This window comes from Ptychodera flava, chromosome 15, assembly GCF_041260155.1.
Source record: "Ptychodera flava strain L36383 chromosome 15, AS_Pfla_20210202, whole genome shotgun sequence".
NCBI lineage: Eukaryota > Metazoa > Hemichordata > Enteropneusta > Ptychoderidae > Ptychodera > Ptychodera flava.
This window is the reverse complement of record NC_091942.1, coordinates 23,278,115-23,303,765: the sequence shown is the minus strand read 5'-3', so window position 1 is coordinate 23,303,765 and position 25,651 is coordinate 23,278,115. Positions and strand designations below refer to the sequence as shown.

Here is a 25,651-nt window from a genome sequence, read left to right as displayed (position 1 = left end):
TGTAACCACTCTAGTCTAATCAAGAAAATTAATATCAATAATCAAGAGTACACAAATGCAAAGATTTACCTATTTTTGTATTGGAAAAAACTATTCATAATTTCATCATAAACACCATGGATAGTGAACCAACTTTTTAGATGAAATTCAGAAATCAATTTCTTGTACACAAATGTTCATTTTACTTCCCTATTCAAGCAAGGTACATTTAAATACATTATCAAACATATATAAAATACAGATATAGCATGTTTTGTGGGATTATATTGTCAATAATTTGCCTGATAGACTCCATGTATTATGATTTCATGTTTTTGGATGAAGCACTAAATCAGCTTCATCTTGCCTTCTTATAGTTGCACAAAATATGGTGACCCTCCCTAAACTGTATGAAATACCATATCTCTTCAAAAATTCTCGCGTGATAAATTGCGATTGTCCCGCCAAAAACACCAGCCCTCCCCTCTGTAATTTGTCCCTAACATAACAATTGAACCAACTGTTATGTAAATTAGCTGATAGTGTTTTAGTTATTCCCGGGGAGAATTCCGCAGTAGGTGGGGGGAGGGTCAAGTTTTAGAATGTCGGACAAGGGGGAGGGTCACATTTTAAATAATCTAACAACCCATTTTTATTTACACCAGCGCTAAATCCCACTCGCTAGTTTTTTGAAATGACACAAGCGATTTTCTTTAATTTGGATCTACCACTACAATAGTACCCTCCTGTTTTTTACCCAAGCGATTTTTCTCTGGACGTCCCCAACCTTCGTTTTTTCAATACCCCAGATTTTTTCTGGATGTACTCCCCGCTTTTTAACTCCGGCGATTTTTTCTCTATCTACCACAGTACCCTGTCCCTTTTTATTGACCCCTAGGCCTTTTTTATCTTGGATGACCCCCTTCGTTTTTTTTAAACCCAGCGATTTTTTTCTGGATCCTCACAAATATTTTAAATTATTTTGAAACAATCGAGGAACCCGACACTCGTATTGGATATAACAAAATGAGACGCGTCATTATTGCCTTAATATTTTAATAGATTTGTGTATAACCAAAGAAGCCATAAAGAAAGAAAATATTTCTGCACGCACTGCTTACAATGTCACACACCACTAGTAAAAGTACTTAACTAACACAATGATATTTGTGATACAACAAATCAAGTTCAAAATGTTAACACGCCTGCCAGAAGACACTGAATTTCAATGATCTCCACGAACAATTGATTGTGCCACTTGTTATCTATGGTAATTTTTAAGTGTTAGTGGCAAAGGATAATACTGTGAAATCAAATAATGAAAAATATAACATCAATAACATGACATAATCATAACATCAAAATACATCAGAATCATACTGATCGGTGGTTATCGGTAAATGTGTTTTGTTTTATCTATGATAGACACAGCAACCCTGCAGAGACATTCCAGTGGTCTTACTGTAGGAAACAGATTTCGGAGGAAAATGTTAGAAGACGTCAGGTACAATCAGAAAATTGAAATAAAAACCTTCAGAACGACGCGAAAAATAACATATCAGATGAACTCTTCAACTATACAAAAGCTCTATTAATTGCAAGATTTCACTCATAACAAGAAAAGCTTCTATGCCAGTATAGACGGCTCTTCGAGATTTGGAAAAACCGAATCACTAACACAAATTGATTTGTATAGCATTACGAACAATGAAAATATAACTGCTAAAGATAACTAATATGCTAAAAGTATTTGGTAGGCATTTAAAATAAAAAGAATAGGGAGAATATTACAATATAGATACAAAAAATGATATCTGGTCAATAACGAGTGTAGCTCATCAATTTTGTGAGAACGTCACAAGGATAGCAAGTTAGACCGACGTGCCGATTTCACATTTTTGTTTTATCTTTCTAGGATGAATTCTATTATCAACTATTGACTGATATAGATATGTGTCAATTCATTGAATACAGAATACTCGCGGGATTTTGATATATAACAAACACATATGGTATAGCAAATAATGAGCAAATGAGCTATGTGATCCCTCATAAATCATCAAAAGATACATTACCTGGATGCAAATACTATATATAGTTATACCATATCCTAATGTATGTCTCCTGGAGGGTCCAAACGGCTGGAGTCTACTAAATTAAAAGCTAGAAAAATAGACAGAGGAATGAAAAAGATGTGCAATAATTGAGATTGATTTAAAATGTCTTAAAGTATTACTTTATCTACGTAGCCCAAGAAAATATTTAAAATCGAAAATGATTATTTGATCCTTGTTAAAATATTCAGAAATTCAATGTTTCAGCTTATTCCTAAAAGCTAGTTCCTTATTAGTGAGGATAAAGAACAATATGTTGTACACTAGCCATCTAAAACTACATACATCACTAGGATTACAGGTTACAAAAACAATCATACATTCTTAGGTTGAAAAAGTCTATTACTTTAATACAACGAAACGTCCGGAACATTTTAAAAGTTTCGAAGAAAAGTTTCTCTAAGCCTACGGAAAAATAAACATATATTGACTTTGTCACTGACGAATAATAATTATCAAAATAATCAAGTGAGCAGACACATGTGAGTCGGAAGATGTTTCAAAACATTCATTAACTTCAATAACTCCCAACTATGAACAGGACAGTACATGTAGTAGGTCAGGGTACTTTAGACCGTGGCTAAACTTGGATGTGTCAATTCCACTTTTAGCTCTTTGTTAAAGAACCACATAAATGAACGACACATAGATACATATTAATAACCAATTTAACGGTGTACATGAATTTTAGAAGGATAAAAATATGTTTGATAACTTTGAACACTCAACAGATTCTCCATACTATGATTACAAAAGAAAAAAGTTATTGGCAGAATGAATGATGACACAGCTAGTGTTCAAATTGTTGAATTCGTGGGTTTTGCATCTAAAATGTATCGTAATATTAAGGTTTAATAGTATGAATTTTTTGTAAAGTTATTAAACTTCCTTGATAAAAAAATGGTTCACGCAACGGTGGAATTAAGTCGTTCGTGTATAGTCATTATCGGATTTCGAACTGTTGATTTCCCAATTTCAAGGACTGCCAAATTCCAACAATTATAACACTGTCTTAGATATAAAAGGTGTAAGATTATTCTGTTGGAAAATGCTGTAAACTTGCCTTATATTAACAATCCCAATATTTTCTAATAAAGCGTTGAACAAACAAGCAAACAAACAAACAAAAAAGGTAAAAAACCCGGAGTCGACAAGCTGATTGAAAAGGTATGGAAAAAAGTTCGTTCCAAAAACTCAATACATATGCTGCATCGAAACTTGATTAAAATGGTCACTAAAATTGCGAAAGGTCACATAAACTTGCACCGAGGCGAACTGGCGTAGGTTATGTATATAAGGTCAGGAAAAATCAGTCGCATGAGGTCAAAGTAAGGTCGTACTATATCGAAAAGGAGATAGTAGCTGGACATTGAGCTTATACTTTCCCTTCCTTCACTACTTGCAGATTTAACCAAAAACATCCTGCATAGTTTTTCATTTTTCCTTTCACATCTTCCTTTTCCCATTCAATCATCGGAGATACTTGTAGAAAATTAAGCAAAGGCATTTAGTATGCAATTTTTTCAGACAACACTTGCGGCGAAAGTGAAAATTTAACAAAACAAAAAGAGAATCTGGTAACTGATGATTCAACCAACCGTATGAAGAGAAAGGAATGTAATTTGAGTACTAAAATCCAACCATAAAAGAAGAAGGAAAGCGGCCATCAACAGTTTAAGCAAAGTTAATAACGATGATAACGCTGGGCTATCAGACACTAATCGATTTTTATATATATATATATATATATATATATATATATATATATATATATATATATATATATATATATGTATATCCTATCTGACACTAACAAGCATGGGAAAGTGTGAAAGCTAAAGTGATTCGAAATTTCATGGAATGTGGAAATGTAACAATTTTCTTCATTCCTTCAACATGACTGACTGTCTCACGGTCTACAAAGCAAAAAAACCAAAGCAAAAAATAAAGTGTTCACAGCGGATCTCTCGGTGTGGTCAAGATTCTGAATCTGTCTGGATGCAGAGTAAGACCATGATTCCACTTCAGTTTCGGATTATCACCCGGACACTTGCCAATGGTAAACCGCTGTAGAAACAACGTGATGAACAAGAAGAGTTCCTTCTGAGCCAACTGTTCACCAGGACATCGTCTCTTGCCAAAAGAAAATGACGCCAACTTTGCAGCTTTCACTTTGTTCAGAGACTGTCCGTCTTGTGAGAGAAATCGTTCTGGTTTGAATTGGTCAGGATCTTCCCATTCTGTTTCGTCAAAATTCGCCGAGTGCAGATTTGGGTATACCGGGGTGTCCTTTGGAATATCGAAGTCGTATAACTTGGTGTCTTTTACCGTAGCACGTGGCACAGACAGAGGCGCCAATGTTGCATGTCTCAGTAGTTCGTAGATTAAGGAATCTACATACGGGAGGTTTTGTCGATCAGTGAAGGCAGGAGGACGATCCCTTCCGATTACAGCGTCAATCTCTTGTTGCGCCTTCTCCTGAATTTCCGGATACGAGATCATGTATAAGAAGAACACGTACAGAGTTTTGCCCACGGTGTCAAACCCTGCGCCAAACAGGGTTACTAACATAGCTGCAATGTTTTCGTCATTCTTAACAATGTCCGCCTCTATTTCTCTGCCATGCTTGCGCAAGTCAAGCATGAAATCAATTATGTCTTCTGGAGTGCCATCTTTTAATTTCTTGCGATGTTCGTTTATTTGCTCGGCGACAAAGTCAAGTTCACGCTTCATTTCCCTGTCAAATCCGTCCCGTTGTTGATTTGGAAAGTGTCTGAATACCGGCAGAAAATCATCCATATTTCCACTGCTTGTTAAATATTCAGTAATTTTGCGGTTAGTGCTGAATAGGTCCTTCAGTTTCTCATTATCGTGGCTGTAGTTCTTGTTAAACAGAGCGAAAGATAAGATATTGCCAACCGACAGATGTAAATCGTCGTGTGGATCTATTGTGGTACCTTTGCCATCTTTTGTTAGAATTCTAACCAACTCTTCCCCTTCACTGATAATCTTTTCCTGCATGACTTTTGGTCTGTCATCGATAAAATTTTTCAAAGCCGAATCGATCATTTTGCGCTGTTCGTTCCATCTCTCGCTGTATGATTGTACTGTAAAGTTGGATCCATATACATTCATTCTCTGCATACTGAAGAAATTTGGTCTCCCTGCAAAGGTCACGGCCTGCTTCAACAGGGCGTCACGTACGGCTCTCATGCTATGTACCACGACTACAAATCGACTTCCTAAACGTACCTTGAAGACATTGCCGTAGGTCTTCGCCATTTGAGTGAAAGTTTCGTGTGGTAGCTCGCCAAGGGAGAGGAGAGACCCGACGACTGGCCATCCTCGAGGCCCTGGCATTGTACCGAGTGTTACGCCGCCTTTACCCCATTCAAGTTTCAGCAGAGACGCTCCGATGAGAATTGTCAAAATGACGATAAACCAGTATGTTAACATCTTTCTGGCTGTACACGTACGTTACGTACTGAGATTCTTTGAAGCCCGACCGAGACTTGCCAAACCGTTGATCACAGGATTTCACTGACGTCTGACCAACGTAAGCTGCTCAAAGTTGTGATCTGAAGAGGGCGACGGAAAACAACAGTTGTGAGGGGCACGCCTTTATTTATGGTCCGAGGGTTCAGGAATGTGGCAGGTTTCATTCAAAATACGCAAAACTAAAAGGGGTGGAGTTACTGGACAGATATACTCATTTGGTCTACCATTTATGTTATTCTACGGTAATAGAAGTTGTAACTAGCGAGGAAACATTTACGATAAACCAACGCAATGAAAAATTAGAACAAACAAACAACAAAGAAACAAGCAGACAGGCAGACAAAGAAAAAGCAACACCCCAAAATCATCCACTCGACCAACTCAGCACAGAATTACATACATTATAGATATATCACAACGCCTCCCGTCGTGCCTTGTTTCTGAGTTTTGCCTTTTACGATCGATATCACCAATACCAAACGATGTTATTATTTAACTTTTGCAGTCGCCCCCCCCCCCGCCAGATAAAAATAAAGTACAGGCGTTATCTTTGTCCCTCATTACCCGATTACTTAGCCTGATAGCAGCTGTAACTCTTGTTTATGGGCTATCAACAAACAGCTTGTTCTCCTTGTAAGCCTGTCTGTGGTGTACGTGACTGACGAGACAGAAAACTCAAGAAATGAACCACGAACTGCAAAAAAAAACCAAACCAAAACCAAAAACTAAAACCTCTGAAGAGAAAATTATGGCTGTAGTCCGTACATGTGGGTCAAAGTTAATAATGATTTGTCCCCGTGCCCATGACCAGAATTTTATATAATCGATGACTTGAAAGTTTTTCGGAAAACGTTCATCGTCAGGTGTATTTGTGTTCATAGCAAATCAAGGTCTGATTGCTTTGATTACTGCTGATGATATGCATAGTTACTTGACTGAGAGATATGCTAATTTTCCAGTTCTGTCCTGGATCAAACTTTGATGTAACTTCCTAGAAAAATTATTAATGCAAAGGGTATTGGCATTACACAGACAGCTTGGAGTGCCGTTTTGTCTCTAATTTGAGTCTTTGAAGATGAAAGATTATCGATATAAGCTAACGTGAAGGTTTACCTTGCCGACCATAATGCAATGCATAAACTACAAGCAGAAGACGCAAAATCTAGATGATAAGCATATCGTACGTAGTTATCTCAGTCTTGATCACATGGTTAAATGAGATCTGTACCCACTTTGATGAAATTCTGGCGAGATATTGATGATTCAATGGTAAGATGCAAAATGCTTTGTTCTGATGAGTATTGCGAACACTGCAATACAGCAGTATCTGTAACAGAGTTGTAGTTTGAACTGAAAAAAGGGACACCGTAAAGAATGAGTGGTGTTCGCGATCCATTTAATTTTGGTTGAGGAGTTCCAGATTTACTGCCGAAAGACTGGGTTACCGATACATTGCACTTTCGGGTCGACATGTTTATTAGTCGGCCTTAATATCCACGCCAAGCATGCTATAAAATCTACAATTTAAAAATACCATTTCAAATATATGCATGGAAAGTTCGAGCAATTTCTATATCTCTACAGTGTAGTCGTAATTTCTGGGGACAATACGGGAATCAATGGAAGCCACGATATTAGAATTTATTCAGGAAATTGAACTTGGAACTTGAGTTATTATTGTATCATTTCATTGAGCAGCTGGCCACTTGAAGGGTTCCATCATCAGCAATATATTTTACCTCATACATCATGTATGAAGATTGTCCTTCCAGTTCAATACATGTTAGGCCATCGACATTACTCACGCATTAATTTATCTTCACTTGAGAATTCCAAACCTTGTAGACAGGGTATTTACAATTGAGAATAGGTATTTTGTCAGAAAATGCGGGAATTCATTTCCACCTGAATCTCCCCAATCCCAAGTTCTTCCTCGACATTTTACCCGAACGCAGCCATGTCTTTGGATCTGTGGAACGTTTCGTTGAAAAACCGCAAAGTCACTGTGTTGGCATAAGGTCAGTAAATTGAGAGCGGAGTCTTTCTCAGACAATGCTAAATTTTGACCTGATCTTATTCGTCGGTTATTAAGTTCTACAAACAAGTCAATTAGTGCAAAAAGTCGACCAGTATTCATTTAGGTAAATTGGGTTACTTAATACTCTGCCAGCATCGGCTTATAAACAGATTAACTCGGCCAGTACGCAACTGTAATACTGGTGCTAGGTCGGCGTACATGCCCTCGTCACGCGACCGCCTGAAGGAGATCAGGAGGTCAGCCGCCTGTACAGATTTAACTTTTGACCCCTCTTTGATAGCCAGCAGATGGGAAGCAGTGCTTTTGGACAAGTTCCAATGGCGTGGGGAGAGCGATATTGCTGTCTGTGAATATCCAAAAGCAACAACTTGGCCATACTGAGGGAGCATTCAGTAATTACAGGGGGTGGGCCAATTACAGGGGAATTGGGGAGAGTCACTTTTTAGAAAACTGTTCAAGGGGGAGGGTCACTTTTTGGGGGACGGTTACTTTTGAATGTTCCTGAATAGGAAATCACCAACGAAATACACCGGTTCTTTCAAATACTTACACATTATCCAGAAGTTTCACAAGCAAAGAAGATGCAGTGGTATCCTGCTTTAAACACCTTGAACAGTTAAAACTGATGAAAGACAAGAGACAAAAACATATGCAACCGGTGGAAAAGTGTATATCAATCATCAAATGTATATAAATGCAAAGATATTGTCAGTTTGATATTGGAAAAAATTGTGCATAGTTCTCTCATAGACTACCATGTACAGTGAATCAACATTGCAGTGAAATTCCAAAATAAAATTTCTTCACAACCATGGACTTATAACAACTCTAATCCAATCAAGAACATTAATATCAATAATCAAGCATACAAACTGCAAAGACTTACCTGGTTTTGTATCGGAAAAAAATTATTCATAGTTTCATCATAGACTGCCTATAGGTGATCAACATTTCAGTGAAATTCCAAACTCGCATTTCCTGCACAACCATGGACTTATAACCACTCTGGTCTAATCAAGTACATTAATATCAATAAGCAAACGTACAAGAATGCACAGATTTACCTATTTTTGTATTGGAAAAAATTATTCATAGTTTCATCATAGCCTGCCTTGTATAATAAATCTACATTTCGGTGAAATTCCAAAATCAAATTTCTTGCACAACCATGGACTTGAAATCACTCTAGTCTAATCATGAACATTAATACCAATAATGACGTGTACATAAATGCACAGATTTACCTAGTTTTGAATTGGAAAAAAATTATTCATAGTTTCATCGTAGACTTCTTGTATAGTGAACCAACATTTTAGATGAAATTCCAAAATCAATTTCTTGTACACAAACGCACATGTTACTTCCCACTTCAAGCAAAGTACATTTGAATATATAATCAAGCACATAAAATATACAGATATAGTATGTTTTGTGGCGGAAAATTGTCAATAATTTGCATGATAGACTCAATGTATTATGCTTTGACATTTTTGGATGAAGCACTGTATCAGCCACATCATTCCTTCTTATTGTTGCACAAAATATGGTGACCCTCCCTCAAATGTATGAAATACCACATCTCTTCAATAATGCTTGCGTGATAAATTGTGACTGTTCCTCCAAAAACACCAGCCCTCCCCTCTGTAATTTGCTCCTAACTAACATAACAATTAAACCAATTGTTATGTAAATTAGCTGATGCTGTTTCAGTTATTTCTCGGGAGAATACTGCAGTGGTTGAGGGAGGGTCAAGTTTTAGAATGTCAGACAAGGGAGAGGGTCACATTTTAGACAGAGTGATAGGGGTGAAGGGTCACATTTTATAGTACAGGTGTGCGCGGAATTCCCTCGGCCAATCCAACCCCTGTAATTACTGAAGGCTCCCCAATTGCCGAAGATTGTGCGCAGTTTCTGTATAGGTCACCAAGATGAAAGGCGCGAAGCCTCCGTTTTAGATTGTATTCTGGTCGATACTACTTACAAGTCTAGCCCAGAGACACGAATGGTGCGTATGAGGTCTGTAGGCGGTTGGGAAAAATATTACAGCAGTGGTTTGTCCACTGAAATATGTACAAGTAGCATTGAGCGCGAAGGCTAATGTCGCTATGCACAGAGACTGTAGAGTCTAAATCGATGAAACAAAAAAATCCTTGATCGGCTCCGTCCGACATACAACAACTTCATCACAAATATAAAAGTGAAACTAATCCCCTCCATCGAGAAAGTATGGCGGGAGTCACTGTTGAAACATGATTTAAGTCAGCATGAGGAAGGACTTGCAGTAGTGCCTTTGCTGCATGACTTCGTTCATCAGGCCATTTCAAGAAAATGCTTCCTTTGTCGTCCTTTGATTTTTGAAAAACCTACCAGCCAGCCTGGAAAAAAAACAAACACAGACAAAAGACACAAATGTATTTACATAAGCTCAATTTTTATTTGGTTTTCTGTTGGGTAATATAATATTTTCATTTGTAATAGTGTTAACACTGTGTTTGTTTTCTTTCTCTGGTAACCTATCAGCACGCGGACGGAAAACAAAGAATTTTATTTAAAGTGCTTCGTAGATTTTCGGTTCTCTATCATGACAGATGGACAAGTGAACATAATTATCATTGAACGAGAGAGAGAGAGAGAGAGAGAGAGAGAGAGAGAGAGAGAGAGGGGGAGACGAATGCTAAAAATATGTTCAAAGCTAGGGCAGCTGATGTTGTTCATAACCCAGTTGACGAGACACTTTCCAAATCGGTGCAGGTACAATGTGTACCCTGAACTCTTCAAAGTAGAAAGCACAAACAATATAATTGTTCTTTAAATGTCGTGAGTACTGTCAAGAGGCTATATTTTTGGATCTAACCAGAACCTGTATCGAAATTATAAATTTTCAACAATATAACCGTAACTATTTTGTCAAAAGGTTTCCAGGGGTCAAAAGTATGCATGAAGTGAACAGATGGGAATGAGGAAAAATCCGCTGCCCGTACATCGTGTGCATACAATTCTAATGAGAATGTCATCGTCCATTGCTTCGGGAGACGATTCTTTGCGGTCGGGTTCTTCGAGGTAGTAACCATCCATTTTAAGCCTTTCAAATCAAACAGGGTAAAATCGTAGCGTGTACGGGCGGTAAAATCAACACAGCACAAAGAACTGTCAATGACGCTGTACTCGTGTTTTCAACACAGCTGCTGCGAGCACATCTCGATGGCCCAGTGCAAGACGGGCGTTTCTCCTGTGTAAGAGGTAAGGCCCTCTTGCATTGGGACATCGATTGTGATCTCATATTAAATGTTCAGTAGTTTTTCAAAGAATCCATTGGGGCATATTGTCAAACTATTATAGTCCAGTACAAAATAAATTGTCAGCATTGTATGGAACCTGCTCACCGAATTTCAAAAGGATCAAGAAATTAAAATATTCTCAAGCATAAAACGACGCTAATTTTCTCTAATCTTAATATATATGTGAATAACCTGGTCTAAATTTGACTTTGCTGGTAAAATACAGGAAATATCATCCCAACTGGACAGTCGCATATATGTTACGTTTACTTTTTAGCAGCCCACACAAGTTGCGTTGAAAACATCGTAGATATAAAGAAACGTCGAGTTGATGAGATCTAAACAGAGACTGAAGCTACATTTCCGTCTGTAACAAACTTCTGAGTGACAGCATCCATTCATTCCGCTCATTGCTTATCTGTGCGTCTCCTTAAAAACCGATTGGCCTGTACATACACTGTATTAAAGTTTGTCTACCCAGAGATTATATCATAAATAACTTCAGCTTCTGTCTAGATCTGCACTTTGTGTTGATCTACCAGTGGATATACGACCCAAGCTTTAAGTTGATAAAATTATCTATTTGATAGGCCTAAAAATCTAACTAAATGTTGCCACACAGAGTTCTACTGACCTCTTCAATGCCCCAAAAGACGTCATGGTTTTACTCGCTAGAATATTTATTAACATGACTTGTACACCCCCCCCCCCCGCGCAGGTTGATACAGCTCTTGAAAAATACGGCACACTTATAGTAGAATAGACTCTTTCATATAATCAGTTCAGCTGTGAAAGTTGTGATATTTAAAATATGATGTTTACAGTAAATTACAACCCTTCGAGGGTGTGTAACCCTTTAGGGATGGACCATTAGACCTTGGGAGGGGGGGGTGGTCACAATGAAATTGTGAAAATTTTTTTTTTACTATTGTAAATTTCTGAAATTTTTTTTTTCCAATTGAGATTAGCTGTGCAAATTTTTTTTTTCAGAGTAAATTTTCAGATTTATAATTTTTTTTTCGTTCGTCGCTGTCTGAAGATAAAGAGGGCAAACATGTGGTGCCAAGCACCACAAGCGGCCACGCAAGCGGTCACTGGGAAGAGGTCAGGAGGGGGTGTCCCCCTGCTGCTGTTGGAGCTTTTGAAAATAGAGATTAAAATGTGTTATTTGGTGGCACTTGGGGAGTATTTTTGCGGGGGGGAGGTGAGGAGGGGGTGTCCCCCTCCTGCCGTTGGAGCTTTTGAAAAATAGAGATTAAAATGGTGTTATTTGGTGGCACTTAGGGAGTATTTTTGTGGGGGGGGGGGTGGTCAGGAGGGGGTGTCCCCCCCCTGCCGTTGGAGCTTTTGAAAAATAGAGATTAAAATGGTGTTATTTGTGGCACTTAGGGAGTATTTTTGCGGGGGGGGGGGGTGGTCAGGAGGGGGTGTCCCCTCCTGCCATTGGAGCTTTTGAAAAATAGAGATTAAAATGGTGTTATTTGGTGGCACTTGGGGAGTATTTTTGCGGGGGGAGGTCAGGAGGGGGGTGTCCCCTGCTGCTGTTGGAGCTTTTGAAAAATAGAGATTAAAATGGTGTTATTTGGTGGCACTTAGGGAGTATTTTTGCGGGGGGGGTGGTCAGGAGGGGGTGTCCCCCTCCTGCCGTTGGAGCTTTTGAAAAATAGAGATTAAAATGGTGTTATTTGGTGGCACTTGGGGAGTATTTTTGCGGGGGGTGGTCAGGAGGGGGTGTCCCCCTCCTGCTGTTGGAGCTTTTGAAAAATAGAGATTAAAATGGTGTTATTTGGTGGCACTTGGGGAGTATTTTGTGGGGGGTGGTCAGGAGGGGGTGTCCCCCTCCTGCCGTTGGAGCTTTTGAAAACTAGAGATTAAAATGGTGTTATTTGGTGGCACTTGGGGAGTATTTTTGCGGGAGGAGGTCAGGAGGGGGGTGTCCCCCCTCCTGCTGTTGGAGCTTTTGAAAAATAGAGATAAAAATGGTGTTATTTGTGGCACTTTGGGAGCATTTTTTTCCGGATTACACATCTTCCTCTGAAACATGGTCTTCTTGCTCCTCAGTAGCTTCGTATAGTTTTGAAAATTGACTATTTTGGTTTCTTGGCTTCCCTTTCTACTGCGTGGTGAAATGCCTACATTCACCCCACCAAACATCATGCATATCTCATGATTTACAATTGATTTTGACAAGCTGAGAAGCTAAAATAAGCTAAATAATATAGTGAAATTTGCATATTTGTGTTTTTAGAGCAATTGTTGCCCTTTTTTGATCAAAACATCTATTTCTCTGTAGCAGCATGTCCAAATTGATTGGATGTGTATAGATGTGTTGAAATTTCAATATTTGTCTTTTTGGGCAATTTATGCCATTCATGGTCAAAAAATCTGTATTCTCTGAAAGGGCTTGTCCAATTTCTTTGAAATTTGCTACACAAAAACGATTAACCATGCAGATTTATTCAGTATTTGCTATCGAGAAACTTTCAAAGTTCAACCCTTTTATGTGTTTTTGTGTTGGGATTTGTTGGATAGATGGCATTCTACGTAGTGTATTGTTGAATGTTAAAACATGTGTTGCTGTTGTGTTATTTGAGGCTGTTTTTTGAGAAAAAAGAATTGAAAATGCCTTTTTAAAAGCAAAATAATGCATAATGACTTGATATGTTGTTTTATCATTATTGACGTGTTTCTACTTGTTCACCCATTCTTGCATTCATCATTGTAATAAAATGCTGTGAAAAAAATGAAACTGATGTGGCCTGCATCTGTTTACCTTGATCTTAAAAGGCAAATACAACTTTCTGTCTTGACAACCATACCATAGTTTCAATGTTTTACCTAGTGTACCTGCTTGGTTTGTACGCAGGAAACAAGTAGAAAACAGGCTCTATAATTTCATAATTTTCAAGTGATCAGAATACAAAAGTCCTGAAAAGATAAGATAATCACAACTTCCAGTATAAGGGATACAGTCACTCGAAATGTATAAATTAAAATTAAAAATGTGCCAGGAGGATGTTTTAAAAATACAGAAAGTTGCTTACTGTCGGTAAAATCTAAAAAAAATTCAAAATTTTAAAGACTTTTGCAGATTTTTTTTTACGCCTTTGTCTTCTTATTTATTTTTTTTTTATTTTGCAAACTAGTTTGAAGATTTTTTTTTTCCTAACTTTCTGCTCTGAAAATTTTTTTTTTCTGTTTTTGACCACCCCCCTCCCAAGATCTAATGGTCCGTCCCTTTAGGGGGTTGTTTAGGCCACGTTTGTTTAAAGAAATGTATATTTAGTGCAGACAGCTGGAAATGTGAAATATTTAATACATAATGTATAATGTGTAATGTGATATATACTCCCTTGTATCGCTAGTGTTGTGGAATGTCTGTGAAAGATCGCCAAAAACAAGCGCCTAACAAAAATCCTACATCCTGTTGCATCATTCGTAACGAAATAATCAAACTGGGCCATCTCACCCTCTAACCCACGTTTATGCTGTACCCATAGACATAACAAGAAATCCAATTCCTGTCACGTCGGTGCCATTCTATCAGCATTATCTTATGACCCCTTCGCCCTCTTGACCTAACTTTGCGTGCAGGTCTGTTTGTTGCCTCCATGATCATATGTAATTCGAGGCGCAATAGGCATACCAGACCTGCACGCAGACTGAACTAAACTCTTACCCCTATACTTAAAATATTCTGTAGCGTAATAATAGACATCAAATCAGGTCCAATAATCGTTATCATTCAAGGTAACTAAGAAAGTTACCAGGTCCAAGGAAGATATTGAAAATGACAAAGGCAATGGCGTAATAAATGAAGTTTACGTGTAAAAAGTTTTGTGAGTCCCTGGGCTCTAGTGAAACCTATCTTGCTAAAAGAGACAATGTTTACAATGGATACGACTGCCTCGGGGGGGGGGGGAGGCGATGCTTACTCAAAAGTACAGTCAATACAGGCACCTGGAAATGTCAAACACTGGATATCGCGAACCGTCTCAGATTGTCGCATAAGTTCAAGAAACGAAATTCTTTCGTTTAGATCAAACCACCCCCCTAAACGAAATTTCAAAAACGCGAAATGTCGATGCCTGTCTGAAAGTTCAATGTAGTATTTTACCATAGCCACTGAAGAACATGTGATCACAAAATAAAAGTGCAAAAGTGAAGTTCACCAATTGAACGGAGGTCAAACCCCTTCTCCCCATAAACGAACGAATGTCGCTTTTTGAACTTATGCGACAATCTGAGACGGTCCCTAAGTTATGGGGGTGTGTGTGTGTGTGTGTGTGTGTGCGTGTGTGTGTGTGTGTGTGTGTGTGTTCACAAAACTAGTAAAACCATTTTCATCACTATTTTCAAATATCGATAGAGTTTGGAAATTTGCTTCTTTTATCCAAGACTTTGCTTTGTCGGTGTCACTACTGATTTTTATTCTTGTCCGTGTAAGGGATGGACCATTAGATTTTGACAGGTGAGTAGTCACAATCAGATTGTGAAATATTTCTTTTACAATTGTCAATTTTTGTTAATTTTTTCTAAATAAACTGTAACATTTATCATTATGTTGCGTTCTGATTTTATTTTTTTTTATTTGCAAACTAGTCTAAAATTTTTTTCTGTTTTTGACATAATGGTTTATCCCTAAGTAGACCATGGTTTGCAGTTTTCTCGAGGAAATTTTTAGCAAATGTCAAGTGGAGGGGGTCTCCCATTGTGACCATAGCCTTTACAAAGGTTGTTTACGGAAATCGTCTGAGGTTCATGGGATAAAGAGACAAAGCCGGTGTTGTCTGTCATCACTTTTGTTACTCTTACAATTTGATAACTTTACCTTGTTGCTGTCAAATTAATCTGTCAATATTACATGCCTTGAACCCCACTGACAGACCTAACCGACACGATTTCTGGTAACCATGAGAAATGCCGAAGTATTTACGAGCAGTCTAACAAATCACCAGCCTCCACATATAAAGTACAACAAGGTTATGTAGATACTCGCCATGCATGATGCACAATTTTGGTTTACGGTTGAATTTAGGTATATGATTAATTTTACTGGCCACGAACAAAAGCCAAAAGTAACATTTGTGTTCCTTTGATTTTCAGACCGAGTGTACATAGAAGAGTTGGCACATGACTTTACAATAACATTTTTCTATAATCAAGATCACTTACAAAGACTGACGTGCCCTCAAACGTCTATTCTACGGGTGAAAAGGGCCCGAGGAGTTGGGAATTACTCCAATAGGGAAGTGTACCCCCAGGTGCCGCCTGAATGGGTCACTTTATCATGCAAAATATCGATCCCTCGACATGAGTCAATTTTCATTATAACCCCCTTCCCAAATATAGGTCAGTATGGCTGCGTTCACAAAATATGGTGCGGGAGGCGGAGGAATTCACTGGGGATTCCTGTTACTTTTTCAGGCTCAATAGTTTGAAAAATGAGTAACATTGTTATGTCAGCTAATGGATAATGTTGATAACAATTACACAAATTCTCAAAGCATTTGATAATCTTTCATCACTTTTAGTTTGAAAAAATCTAAAATGTACGAATGCCATTGAATTTTGCATGAGAAAAACAAATGTCGGCCTTGTAATAGGGGACAAAGGCTGCAAATGTTGATTATTTCGAACTATTTCTATTCGACGTATCAACTGTAGTTTCTTGATATTTCCTCACAGCGTGCTGAAACACACAATATTCAACTCAGTTAACCAAACCTGCATAAGTATGTATGAATATACACAGGTCACATTGCCCAAGGTACCGTACAATCATAGCAAATAACTGAGTTGGCATGTCTTGGTATTGGCTCATGACTGATGAAAATTGAAAAAAGTGCGACCAGGTGGCTATAATGGATCATATCAACACTTGTTTTTAGGAAAATGAGAAACTGTTGACCCACAAATTGTTAATTGTTATGCCCCTCATCAGCAAATACATACAAAAAGTTTCGTTTATTGAAATATAAGCTTTGTCGACCATTAACTTTTGGAGATATTTCTTCTCGTCTAATATTCACCTTGGCACCAAGTGTAGTTTATGTATTGTTGTTTGATGGATGTCTTGGGAAGCATATTTTAAATTTGAAAATAAATGCAAAGATTTTTAACTTTAGTCCACCCGTTTCCGTGATACTTCTAACTTTTTGACAAAGTCTTGCATCATTAGGATTGTATAGCAGGGACGGGGTGTTACAGTCATTGTTAGAGCGCCACCAGTGTTCACAAGCAGTGCAGGTCAATCCGGGTCATGGGTTCATTTAAGAACATGCCAATGTCATCATGGCCGAACACAGTGAACAAGCTCGAGATGCAAGATGGTCGACAGTTCAGTATTTTGAACATAAAGGCTTTAACTTTTCGCCCCATTTTGATAAACAGAAAGTGGAGAACGATGCTTTAAGTACTTTCCAGTGGCGAAATGGTGACGTCGTGGTTTCAGGATTTCCAAAGTCGGGGACAACTTGGTTGTGCTACTTGCTGCGGAATATGGCCGATTTCGGCATCATTTACTCAGGTGGCAGGAGCGAAGCTCTGATATTAGATTGGTTTCTGATGGATACCCACATAAGGACAGACCTACGGGGCCAAGTGACCCGCCAACTCCAAGAAGGTCAACTCGAAATTGTGTCACCTCGCTTGATAAAGACACATCTAGCGCTCCCGATATTTCCATTGGAGCAGGCGAAAACAAAAAGCGTAAAGGTCATTCACATATCAAGGAATCCCAAGGACGTAGCGGCATCATCGTATCACTTCTATCAATCACTTTTCGGTGGTTTTTACGCTAGCAGCTGGGAGAAAACAGTCGACACATTCTTGAGCGGGAGAATGTTATACGGACCGTGGTTGCAACATGTCGTACAGTGGAAAAAGCTTGGTCCAAAGGACAATGTACTTCAAGTCACCTACGAGGAAATGAAAACAGACCTGCCACTGGTCATCCATAAAATAGGACAATTCCTCTCAATCCAACTATCCAACGATGTCGTAAACAAGATTGCGTTGGCTTGTTCGGCAGACGAAATGAAGAAATGCGTTCACAAATACTTTATCATGGACAAGGGGGTTTTGGATGATGAGTCCAAATTCATTCGCAAAGGCGTCATTGGAGACTGGAAAAACCAGTTTCTTGTCGCTCAAAGCGAACGATTTGATGAAGAGATCGAGAGAAACTTACAAGAGAATGGAATAAAATTTCAGTATGAACCACTCTGAACAGCGGCTTCCGTTTGTCACTTCTAAAGATTTCCTCTCAGCCTACCAATGAATAGTGTATTAATAGTGTCAGCCGAATTGTGGTTACCGTAGAGGTAGGGATCCGGGAACCGTGGCCAAATTATGTACACATAGAAAGGCAAGAAATATCATCTTTCACAAAAGACCCTGCAAGGAGAACCCTGTTGAATGAAGTATTGAGAAATGCTACCTACATAGCTGTATGAAGATACCAGATATGAACTGAAAATGCTCACGTGTTTCATTATATATTGCAGTTGTGCGTTAATTTAAATTTTTGCCTCATATTTACAACTTCATTGAAAGTGTTATGAACAACATTATGAACAACATTTACCACAGATTAGCTGAAATCAAAATATAAATTTCTTTGACCACTGTGATTGTATCACCACCTCATATAGGAAGTTTCATCAATTTTGATCGAGTCAATGCAGATATATATCCCTAATTAGGTAAGTTCATTTAATATGCAAAGTAGGAATTTGCTGACGCGAAAATGTTTATTGACATTTAATAATGATATATCATAGTATCCTTAATGTACATAGCAAGTTTCATCAACTGTGGTCAATTCAAATTCAGATATATATCCCTAATTAGGAAAGTTCATTAAATATGCAAATTAGAATTGGCTGAAGTAAAAATGCTTAATGACTGTCAATAATGTTGTATCGAAGTATCTTCCATATCCATAGCAAGTATTGTCAACTTTGGTGAAGTCAAACAAGGTAAATATCCTTAATTAGGAAAGTTCATTAAATATCCAAATTACGGATTGGCGTAAGTAAGAATGTTTAATGACTTTCAATAATTCTATATTCATTGTTCGATGTACATAGCAAGTTTCATTGACCTTGGTCGAGTCAATTCAGATATATCCTTAATTAGGAAAGTTTATTAAATATGCAAATTGGGAATTGGCCGACATGTAAACGTTTAATGACGTTTGATAATGATATATCATAGTATTCTTAATGTACATAGCAAGTTTCATCAACTTTGGTCAAGTCAAATTCAGATATATATCCCTAATTAGGAAATTTCATTAAATGTGCAAATTAGGAATTGGTAGAAGTGAAAAATGCAATGACTTTCAATAATGGTATATCATAGTATCTTCAATATACATAGCAAGTTTCGTGAATCTTGATAAAGTCAATTCAGATATATATATTCCTAATAAGGAAAGTCCATTGAATATGCAAATTAGGTATTATCTTTCATGTCCCCCCTTAATAACTTTCATGGCTCATATATCGTTATGTGATCACATTTGTATCAAATCTCATAAAATTGTGTGCAGGCGTTCTCAACGTATGTGTTTTTTTTCTAAAATCATTAATTATGCAAATGAGCAAAAAGTATGTAAGCTACACCCACCAAAAACTAATCAGATTTATCATTTGCAAACTGAATCTATAGGGGGGTTTACACGTGTGAGTTAAGTCCGGAGTTGACACCGGAATAAATTTAAACCTGTGTCAGTTGGACGTGTGAACAGACAACACCGAACTAACAAAGAACTAAATTAATTCGGTGTCGGAGGGCTGGTCCAGGTTCGGTGCTCCGTACTAAACAATGGCCTATTTACACGTGTGACCAGAACACCGAACTAAACGCCAAACTATATCCTGTCTTCGGGCTTGCGGTCATTACCACAATGGACGGTGTTCAAGTAAGAAGCTCTCGCGATCGCGGCAACAATTGGTCACAGGAAGAGATCAGGCTACTAATGTCAATCTGGAGAGACGAAAACGTCATCCGTATGATGGACGGCACGTCGAGGGATCGGCAAGTGTATGAAGTCGTCGCTGCCAAGGCCAGGGAGAAGGGACTCGAGAGGACAGCGGAACAATGCCACAACAAAATCAAACGGTTGCGAGCTCAGTTCAAGTCCGTGTCTGACAACAACCGTCGTAGTGGCAGAGCTAGAAAAACGATGCCATTTTACGATGAGTTGTAGGTAGTAAGGGGAAAGCAACTGGTAGTAAAGGGAAAGCAACTCCACACATCGTTCATATTTGGGTTTGCGTTTTGTGTATGATATTGTGTATAAGGGACTGGTCAGGTTCTTCGGCCTTGGGGGGGGGGATGGATTATTTTTTGCCGACGTCAAAAAGTGGCTTACCCCCCCCCCTATTCCAAATTTTGAAAACAGGGTGACCCCTCTATTCCAAATTTCAAAAACAGGGTGACCCCCCCCCCCGGCACCGACATAGGTAAAACAAAGGTGGACATAAATATATATATATATATATATATATATATATATATATATATATATATATATATATATATATATATATATATATATATATATTATATTTTACATTTTACATATATTTATATTTTAAATAGTCATTCTATGTTTTAATGAAATCGTTGACATGTCAGTTGTAAGATAGGAATTTCAAAGTGTCAATCTTAAAGTTTGAATACAGTACATTTTGAATGAGCTGTATTTTGAATGAGCTGTGAATGTATTTCACACTTTCTAAGCTTAACCAGATGTCCTGAACTGTTGTACAGAAATGGATGTCAATTATTAATATCAAAGAGGAAAAAGCAGTGAATCAAAAACGGTAATGGGTGTTAAGACTTGCCAACCATCCAATTAAATCTCCTGAGGAGCCATAGAGAGCTTTTTTAGCCAAATCTGATGTGTAAAGTGTCTGAGAGGACCTTCTCTTGTAACATTGAAACCATAAAAGCACAGCTAATAATGACAAAAAATGCCTGTTTTAACTGTTATTTTGTTCATAAAAAAGCATCTTTCTACAGAAAACCTGTGACACAAAGGAAAATAATTGCATCAATGAGAAGGAAAGATATATTGTCATTTTTCTATCTCTAAAATAAGTCAAATACGCTCGCACTTCGATTGTGAGAGCCCTCACTTCAAGCCCTCACATTTGCTCGCACTTCGATTGTGAGAGCCCTCACTTCAAGCCCTCACATTCGCTCGCACTTTGATTGTGCTGGCCCTCACTTTGGCCCCGCAGATCCTGATCTGATAAGCCGTTTTTGAAATATCAGGGCAAACAGACAAACAGACAGACATCGCTTCGACATAAGCTCACGTGTATGAACACGTAGCTATAAATAGCCAGTGCATTTTTGGTGATTAAAAATATCACGTTGAAGCTATATAATTCGCCACTTGGTCAGGCGCCAAGTTGTATTTCATTTATTTTAAGTGACCAGTAGGGAATATTGTCATAATCTGCTCAAAAGTAGGACGTGTCAACAAAACAAAACAAGTATAGGACACGTAACTTTGTCATGAAATAAAAGTTAATATTTACATAATACATATGACAGTATTAGTAAAGTGGGGATATTGGACAGCAAGGCCATAAGCTTATACAGTACTTGGGATACACCGTGAATTGGGTGTGCATTTTTTTTAATTAAATGTACATACAATTTGCATATTGTTTGACATGAGATGGATAATGTAATAATACAGTGAAAGCCAGCTGAGAATGAACAATGAAATTGATCTAAATGTCATCTCACTAGCGTAATTGGTTTGTGAAGTTGTTTCAAATTTTACTACAGGACTACAGTTGTTTCACAGTAGGCTTCCACTGCAAAAGTTGTAATATCATATAGCAATACAACTAGTAAGCCGATACGAAGAGTTTGACAATGTGTGTATGTGTGATTGTGTGTGTGTGTCTTTGAAAGGTCAAAACTAGTAAAATCATTTTCATCACTATTTTCAAACATCGATAGAGTCTGGATATTTGCTTCTCTTATCCAAGACTTTGCTATGTCGGTGTCACTTCTGATTTTATTCTTGACCGTGTAAGGTATGGACCATCAGATTTTGGGAAATATTTTAACAATTGTAAATTTTGAAAAAAAAATTCCAAGTGAGTTAATTTGTGATGTGCTATTTTTTTTTCTTAGTAAAATGTCAGATTTATGGCTTGTTTTGCGTTCTGATTTTATTTTTTTTTTATTTGCAAACTAGTCTGAAGATTTTTTCCCCTAACTTTTTGCTTTGAATTTTTTTGTTTTTGACCACCTCCTCCTAAGATCTAATGGTCCATCCCTATGTAGAGCATGGTTTGCAGTTTCCTCGAGGAAATTTTAGCAAATGTCAAAGGGGAGGGGGGAGGGATCTCCCATTGTGACCAAAGCCTTCGTAAAGGTGTTTACGGAAATCGTCTTAGGTTCATGGGATAAAGAGACAAAGCCGGTGTTTTAGGACATCACATTTGTTACTGTTACAATTTGAGAACTCAGTTTACTTTTTGTTGATTACGAGCAGTCTAACAAATCACCAGCCTCCACATAAAGTACAGCATGGTTATATATGTAGATACACGGACGACATTTTTGTCTAGGGTTGAATTTCGGTATATGATTAATTTTACTGGCAACGCACGAACAAAAGCCAAAAGTAACATTTGTGTTGTTTTGATTTTCAGACCAAGTGTACGTAGAGGAGTCGACACATAACCTTTATAATAACATTAGTTCATAATCAAGATCACTTACAAAGACTGACGCGCCCTCAAATGTATTCTTTTGTCAAGTAGTGTCAAGTTACCGACGAATCAGTGAAGGTTTCTTGTATGCGTCATAAATACCGAGCAATACCTGTGACTTTGAAGCGATCACACGCACTTTAACATCTCTACTAACTACATAGTAATTGCAGGAACAGTACGGTGACAAGGGCCCGAGGAGTTGGGGGTTACTCCAATAGGGAAGTGTACCACCAGGTGCAGCCTGAACGGGTCACTTTTTCATGCAACATGTCCCCAGACTTGGGTCACTTTTCATCAACCCCCTCCCCAAATATAGGTCAGTAAGGCTGCGTTCACAAAATATGGTGAGGGGGCTGGAGGAATAAATAACATTGTTATGTCAGGCAATGGCTAATGTTGATAACAATTACGCAAATTCTCAAACCATTTTATAATCTTTCATCACTTTTAGATTGAAAAAATCTAAAATGTATGAATGCCATTGAATTTTGCAAGAGAAAAACAAAAGTCGGCCTTGTAATAGGGGACAAAGGCGGCAAATGTTGATTATTTCGAACTATTTCTATTCGACGTACTAGTATCAACTGTAGTTTCTTGATATTTCCCCACAGCGCGCTGAAACACACAATATTCAACTCAGTTAACCAAACCTGCATAAGTATGTATGAATATACACAGCTCACATTGCCCAAGGTACCGTACAATCATAGCAAATGACTGAGTTGTCTGGGCATGTCTTGGTACTGGTTCAAAACTTATGAAAATTGAAAACAAAGTGCGACCAGGTGGCTATAATGGATCATATAAACACAAATTGTAATTGTTATGCCCCTCATCAGCAAATACATACAAAAAGTTTCGTTTATTGAAATATAAGCTTTGTCGACCATTAACTTTTGGAGATATTTCTTCTCGTCTAATATTCACCTTGGCACCAAGTGTAGTTTATGTATTGTTGTTTGATGGATGTCTTGGGAAGCATATTTTAAATTTGAAAATAAATGCAAAGATTTTTAACTTTAGTCCACCCGTTTCCGTGATACTTCTAACTTTTTGACAAAGTCTTGCATCATTAGGATTGTATAGCAGGGGCGGGGTGGACGGGGTGTTTTATGCATTGTTAGAGCGCCATCTCTGTTCACAAGCAGTGCAGGTCAATCCGGGTCATGGGTTCATTTAAGGATGATACATCATGGCCATGGCTCGAGATACAAGTGGGTCGACAGTTCAGTATTTTGAACATAAAGGCTTTAACTTTTCTCCTTTTTTTGATAAACAAAAGCTTGAGAACGATGCTTTGAGTAAGTTCCAGTGGCGGAATGGCGACGTCGTGGTCTGCGGATTTCCAAAGTCGGGGACAACTTGGTTGTGCTACTTGATACAGAATATGGCCGATTTCGGCATCATGCACTCGGGCGACAGGAGCGAGGCTCTCATGTTAGATTGGTTTCTGATCGATACTCGCAGTGGAAGGACGGATCTACGGGGTCAATTGACCCGCCAACTGCAAGAAGGTCAACTCGAAATTGTGTCACCTCGCTTGATGAGGACACATCTAGCACCCCCGATATTTCCACTGGAGCAGGCGAAAACGAAAAGCGTGAAGATCATTCACATTTCAAGGAATCCCAAGGACGTGGCAGCATCAACGTACCACTTCTATCAATCAATTTACGGTGCTTTTTACGCGAGCGACTGGGAGAAAATGGTCGACACATTCTTGAGCGGGAGAATGGTGTATGGACCGTGGTTACAACATGTCATACAGTGGAAAAAGCTTGGTCCGGAGGACAATGTACTTCAAGTCACCTACGAGGAAATGAAAACAGACCTGCCACGGGTAATTCGTAAAATAGGACAATTCCTCGCAATCCAACTGTCCGACGATGTCGTAAACAAGATTGCGTCGGCTTGTTCGGCAGACGAAATGAAGAAATGCGTTCACAAGTATTTTATCATGGACAAGGTGTATTTAGATGACGAGTCCAAATACCTTCGCAAAGGCGTCATTGGAGACTGGAAAAACCAGTTTCTTGTCGCTCAAAGCGAACGATTTGATGAAGAAATCGAGAAAAAATTACAAGAGAATGGAATAAAATTTCAGTATGAACCACTCTAAACAGCCCTTCTGTTTATCATTTCTAAAAAGATTCCCTCTCAGCCAACCAATGAGTATTATATTAAGTACCAGCCAAATTGTGGTTACCGTTACAGGGGTAGGGATCCGGGAACCGTGGCCAAATTATGTACATTTAGAAAGACAAGAAATACATGTATCACTTTTCACAAAAGACCCTGCATGGAGAACCATGAATAACGTATTGAGAAATGGTACCAACAGAGTTCTATGAAGATACCAGAGATGAACTGAAAATACTCACGTGTTTCATTATATATTGCAGTTGTGTGTTAACTTAAACTTTTGCAACATGTTTACAACTTCATTGAAAGTGTTATGAACAATATCATGAACAACATTTACCACATTTTAATTCTAAAGGTCACTAAGTACAAATATATGTAATTAGCTGAAATAAAAATACAAAATTTCTTTGACTGCTGTGATTGTATCAGCACTTTATATATCGAGTGTAATTGCCTCTGTTCAAGTCCTTCAAGCTATAGCCCTATATGCCAAACTGACATGAAAATGCGAAATGACTCTCAATGTGTCATAGCATGTTTCGCCAACTTTGATAAGGTAAATCCCGGTATATATTCCTAATTAGGAATGTTCATTAAATATGCAAATTAAGAATTGACTTTAGTGAAAATGCTTAATAACTTTAAATAATGTTGTGGCGAAGTAAGAATGTTTAATGACTTTCAATAATGTTGTATCATAGTATGACGTACATAGGTCAAGTCAATTCAGATATATATCCTTAATTAGGGAAGGTCCTTAAAATCTGCAAAGTAGAATTCGCTGAAGTAAAAATGCTTAATGACTGTCAATAATGTTATATCATAGTATCTTCAATATGCATT

The 25,651-nt window shown here is 38.0% G+C and overlaps 3 protein-coding genes across 3 annotated transcripts; 2 read left to right on the top strand and 1 right to left on the bottom strand.

Moving 5' to 3' along the window:
* Positions 1 to 1,018: 1,018 nt before the first annotated feature.
* On the bottom strand, positions 1,019 to 5,706 carry LOC139151585 (cytochrome P450 1A1-like). The gene has a single exon (XM_070724487.1). It carries the CDS (start codon positions 5,547 to 5,549, stop codon positions 4,047 to 4,049), a length of 1,503 nt encoding a protein of 500 aa, XP_070580588.1. The 5' UTR covers positions 5,550 to 5,706; the 3' UTR covers positions 1,019 to 4,046.
* Positions 5,707 to 17,201: 11,495 nt separating this feature from the next.
* LOC139152302 (sulfotransferase 1 family member D1-like) lies at positions 17,202 to 18,137 on the top strand. Its single transcript, XM_070725445.1, has one exon. The coding sequence runs from the start codon at positions 17,202 to 17,204 to the stop codon at positions 18,135 to 18,137; it is 936 nt and encodes a 311-aa protein (XP_070581546.1).
* Positions 18,138 to 24,050: 5,913 nt separating this feature from the next.
* LOC139152301 (sulfotransferase 1C2A-like) lies at positions 24,051 to 24,782 on the top strand. The gene has a single exon (XM_070725444.1). The coding sequence runs from the start codon at positions 24,051 to 24,053 to the stop codon at positions 24,780 to 24,782; it is 732 nt and encodes a 243-aa protein (XP_070581545.1).
* The last annotated feature ends 869 nt before the right edge of the window (positions 24,783 to 25,651 follow it).